This window comes from Arachis ipaensis, chromosome B01 (assembly GCF_000816755.2).
Source record: "Arachis ipaensis cultivar K30076 chromosome B01, Araip1.1, whole genome shotgun sequence".
NCBI classification, from domain to species: domain Eukaryota; kingdom Viridiplantae; phylum Streptophyta; class Magnoliopsida; order Fabales; family Fabaceae; genus Arachis; species Arachis ipaensis.
Window position 1 is genome coordinate 54,289,541 of NC_029785.2, and position 5,233 is coordinate 54,294,773.

Below are 5,233 nucleotides of genomic sequence, written 5' to 3' on the forward strand. Positions count from 1 at the left end.
TGCCAGCTGGATCGTTAACTAACCCCGTTTCCCCACGACACGTGTCCTCGTGGTTGGTTGACCTGTCAGTAAAGAATACAACTGTGAGAGTAGCGGGACATAAGGAGGATAGAGAAAGAGCTTGTTCGGTCAGGGCGGGCAAACCAACGGGCAGGCTTAGTCACTCACTCACTCTATGTCAAACGGCCTAATAACATTCTCTCTCTTTCCGTGTAGGCGTCGCTTAGAAATTCCTCATTTTTCTAATTAATAATTAAATAACAATAAAGGAAGGGTGGGAAGAAAATTGTCGTAAATATAAATACGCATAAGTATATTGTGCGGTGTGAGGATTTGGAAGAGTTAAGAACGAAGCATGCTTTGCGGTTGGAAGAGAGAGAAGTAACTCTGGCAGTGTTGCCAAACGCAGAGAGAAGGCGACAGTTTGGTGAAGGTAGTTTTATGGCGATTGATTCGAAGGTGGAATTGCAATAAAAGCCACCGTTTGGAATTTAAGCCTTTACCTATTTACGTTTCTTCTTGTTGCTGCGGCTTCAGGTATATATATATACACATACATAAAAAGAAGGAGGTTCTGAAACGTGTAAATCTACTTCTGCAACAGAGTGTAGTGTACTGAAAACTGAGGTTTCTGAAGCTCGCAAAAAGGATTAATGGAGTGGTCAGCTTGTACGGATGAATACGAGAAGCTTGTGATTCGGATGAGCACGCCTAGGTCCGTTTGTTAAACCTTCATCTTCTTCAAATTTTTACAATGTTTGTTGCCTTCTTTTCTGGTTTCCATATTTAGGAGTTATATGATATGATTTTGAGATGTGTCAAGAATCAGGTTGATTTTTTGGTGAATCTTATCTCAAATTTGTGTGTTAATCGTCATTCTTATGTAGTTTCTCTGTTAGATTTCGCCATGTGTTTAGCTCCTTCCAACGAATTCTCTGAAATGTTCATCATTCCAGATCTCGTAATTTGGAATTCAAACCGGTGGCTTTCATCACGTGTTAGAATATTCGTAAATTTCTTTACATGAGATTTCATTCATGTTTCGTTTGTAGCGGTTCCATTACAAAATCTTTTAAAATATTTTGCCAAATCCCCAAAATGTGTAAGAGTGATGACAAAAGCATTTTCCTAATTTCACCAACTTTTCAAAATTGATTTGTGCAAATAACTATATCTAAATAATCTTGACTCTGCCTTCTTAATTTTTTCCCTTATTGTTTCTTTTGCCTACCCTTCCAGAGTTTTATTTGTTCTTTTCATCTTCAACGCTTATGCAATAATTCCTTGTTTTTCAAAACAGAACAAAATTGTTGACATTGAATATCTGGAATTCCGAGGAAAAAAATGACTAACTTTTTACCTTTACCTGCAAAACAGGGTCGTAATTGACAATGCCGTGTGCTCCACAGCTACTATAGTTAAGGTACAGCAAAATGTCTTCATTTTGTTTTTTTTTTTTTTAAAAATTAGGTTTTCGTGTAAAACAGGAAAAACCAATAGAAATATTTGCTTTGATGTGGTTCACAGGTTGATAGCGCCAGAAAACATGGGATTTTGTTGGATGCAATACAAGTGCTCGCTGATCTGGACCTTTTGATTAAGAAGGCTTACATTTCCTCCGACGGAAGGTGGTTCATGGATGGTAAGCTATTTTGCTTTCCTTTTTTACTTCTAGTAGTAATTAGTTATCCTGATGTGCACTAACTTATGGCTATATCTACGCAGTTTTCCATGTTACAGACCAATTAGGAAACAAGTTAACGGATGAGAGCGTATTAAATTATATTGAACAGGTATTGGATTGAGGATTGAGATTCTTATTTAATTTAATTTTGATCCTATTTACTGATTAAAATTGATTGGAATTTAATTGTAACTTAAATTCTTGTCTATATTTGGTAACAGTCACTTGGGAGTATTCACAATGGTAAAATCAACAGCTCCAATGGTTTCACTGCCCTGGAATTAACAGGCACTGACCGTGTTGGTATTCTTTCGGAGGTGTTTGCTGTACTGGCTGAGCTGCAGTGCGATGTGGTTGAGGCAAAGGTTTGGACTCACAATGGCAGGATTGCCTCCCTGATCTATGTTAGAGACTGTGATTCCAGATCTGCTCTTGAGGACTATCAGAAGATTAATAAGCTTGAAGCACGTTTAAGAAATGTTTTGAAGGGTGACAATGACATTAGGAGTGCAAAAACTTCAATTTCTAATTCTGTCATACACCCGGAAAGAAGGCTACACCAGATGATGTTTGCTGACCGTGACTATGAAAGGAGTCGCATTTTCAAGTTTACCCCTGAGACACCATTTGTATCGGTGCAAAATTGGGCGGAAAAGGGTTACTCTGTTGTAAATGTTCAGTGCAAGGATCGAATTAAGCTAATGTTCGATGTTGTGTGCAATTTGACAGACATGGAATATGTTGTGTTTCATGCAACTATTAACACAAAAGATGATCAAGCTTACCTGGTATTTATTCGACATAAAATCTGTTCTTTTTATCTCACATCTTAATTTATTTGCTTATTTAATGATATTCAATTTGTCACTTACAGGAGTTTTATATAAGGCATAAAGATGGCACTCCAATTAGTTCAGAACCAGAGCGCCAACGTGTGATTCAATGCTTGCAAGCTGCTGTGGAGAGAAGGGCAAATGAGGTAAATCATTAAGCATCATTTAAACGCACTTTTTATCTGTTATATTAAATTGGCATCTACCTATTGATCAATATGAATGAACATATACTATGATTAATTATTCTTCCCATTTCCAAGTTCTAATAATTATCCGTAATTCTTTGGATAACAGGGTGTTAGGCTAGAGTTATATGCTGAAGACAAGCAGGGCCTTTTAGCAGAGGTTATGAGAACGTTCAGAGAGAATGGGATGAATGTGACTAGAACTGAAATATCTACCGTTGGAGGTGTGGCTGCAAATGTTTTCTATGTAACTGATGCAATGGGTTACCCAGCTGACCCAAAAATAATAGAATCTGTTAGGCAGAAAATTGGGTTAAGCAATTTAAAAGTGAAGGAGTTGCCTTTATTACGTCAACAGAAGACAAAGAGCGAAGGAGATCAACCAGGTGGAGTTGGTGGGGCAGTGTTATTGTCTCTTGGTAGCCTCGTGAGGAGGAATCTCTACAATTTGGGCTTAATCAAATCTTGTTCTTAAAGCAGAAAGTGAGGAGGGAATTTAGAAGGAAGTGGAAGGAAGATAATGTTCAACTTTTTAAATTAGAGCATATTAGCTAGTAATATTCTTTGCTTCATGCTTGGGCATTGTGTACATAAAAAGTAAAGGTGGAATTTGGTGATGGTAGTTGTTCCTAGTTGGTTGGGTTGGGATTTGGTTGGTGAAAAACAACAGATAGGTATACATGTAGCTGGAGGGGTATGGGGCCCCACTTTACACCATTTTAAATGCTTTGCGTGAGGAATTAAAGAATTTGCATGAGAGATAGGGCATTATAGAAGAAGGTTGTTGTTTACCTTGGTGGGACGGTAGTTGTGAAGTTGGATGGAAATATAGGTAGGGATTGGATTCTTGGTGGCACACAGTTTAGGTAGAGGCGGCACAAAGTTTGGTTCATACAGAAGAAAAAGAAAAAAAAAATTATGTAGAAGTCATTAAAATTGTGTACATAACGACGTTTGGATGATTATTGTTATTAATTAAAGTGGTTGACTCCATTATTTAATTTATACTGGTAAATTGTTAACTTTGTTTCTCCAATAACTGACTCTGCACGCGTTTGAATTTTATTTGTTTGGTGGCTCCACCTTGTGTTACCCATTGCCACTACCGGATCTTGCTGGATCTTGGGGCCCCCTTGGAAAGAACTCTGATAAGTACTGAAGTATTTGTACATGAACCTGATATATTATTCTATTCGGAAGAGTTTTAACTGTACCAAGAACATCGGTATTTCAGTTGTTTCAACGGTTGATCTGAATTATAAAAAATATATATAATATATATTAATTAAAATCAATGGTTAAAACAATTGAAATACCGATGTTCTTCAGTACACTTGAAATTTTTCCTATTCTAATTTCTAACTTGTAATATATAAGTAATTAATATAATGGCGTTAACATATGAGAATGTTAAAATAAATCAAATATCAGAAAGAATTAACCTCATGTAAAAATCTTATCTAATAGAGTCCTGATAGATTACTGTAGGCAATTATTTCGGTACTTTTTAGAAATTAGAGGGTGAATTATTATCTTTTTATATATTATTGAATAATAGTATAATTTTACATTTAATTTAACACATAAATTTTTTAATATATTTTTTGAATATGAAGTATAATGTTTAAATTAAACTCTAAATAATTAACTTATTGCATTATTTTCATTTTAATGAGATTATAATAAAATTTGATAAATACTTGCATACTCTTAAAGTATATTTTAAGTTTTTAACACGTATTTCAAAAATCTATTTTTATCTAAACTTTAATTATGTATTAGATTAGTTAAGTGTTTGTTTGGGCGCCATTGTTTTTGATAAAAAAAGATCTTTTTTCATCAAAATAATGACGCCCAAACAAGCACTTAACTAATCTAATACATAATTAAAGTTTAGATAAAAATAAATTTTTGAAATACGTGTTAAAAACTTAATTTTTTTTTTCTTTTTTAGCGTATTTGGCCAATTTTGAGTAGTAAAAGTAAAAGTACTAGAAAAATCAGAAAAACATCTTTTTTTAGAAGCTGTAATTTACATCTTTTTTTAAAAGATTTTTTTTCCTTAAAAAAAAGATGTTTTTCATGTAATAAATAAACAAAAAGATACTTTTATATTGTTATATCCAAACATAATTGATAGATAAAAAGATCTTTTTGCATGAGATAACTAAACATAAAATTACTTTTACTTTTTCATAAGATCTTTTAAAAAAAAAATAATTCGAAAAAAGATCTTTTCTTAAAAGTTCAACCAAACAAACCCTAAATATATGATTATTTCATATATTAAAATTGTATAAAAAAATTTCGTGTTATAATATATAAGAAATAGTAATTTATCCTTTAGTTTCATCAATTGCATTGCCACTTTTATATATGGTTTTTGTACAAATAAAATAAAATTTTAGAGAACACTTCTTATCCAGAAAGATGGCTCCATCTATTGTAATTTAAGCAAGAAGCTAAGAGTTGGAAGTTTCGTTTCTCTAAAATCCAAAATCTTCTATTTACTTATTACGTAGCTGAAA

General features: G+C 33.4%; 1 protein-coding gene across 2 annotated transcripts; it reads left to right on the forward strand.

Annotated features, from left to right (window-relative positions):
- LOC107630504 (ACT domain-containing protein ACR8) lies at window positions 271-3,710 on the forward strand. 2 transcript variants are annotated; one of them, XM_016333659.2, is made up of 8 exons: window positions 271-433; window positions 538-715; window positions 1,378-1,423; window positions 1,528-1,642; window positions 1,726-1,793; window positions 1,906-2,472; window positions 2,559-2,663; window positions 2,815-3,710. In XM_016333659.2, exons 2-8 carry the CDS (start codon window positions 654-656, stop codon window positions 3,178-3,180), a joined length of 1,329 nt encoding a protein of 442 aa, XP_016189145.1. In that variant the 5' UTR covers window positions 271-433; window positions 538-653; the 3' UTR covers window positions 3,181-3,710. The 2 variants fall into 2 exon arrangements, with proteins under 2 accessions (XP_016189145.1, XP_016189153.1); XM_016333667.2 differs by having other exon boundaries at window positions 605-715.

Coding starts and splice junctions, on each gene's coding strand:
- LOC107630504 (XM_016333659.2), top strand. CDS start 654: ATGGAGTGGTCAGCTTGTACGGATGAATACGAGAAGCTTGTGATTCGG. Junction 1,794..1,905: donor TATTAAATTATATTGAACAG/GTATTGGATTGA, acceptor ATTTGGTAACAG/TCACTTGGGAGTATTCACAA. Junction 2,664..2,814: donor TGGAGAGAAGGGCAAATGAG/GTAAATCATTAA, acceptor TTTGGATAACAG/GGTGTTAGGCTAGAGTTATA.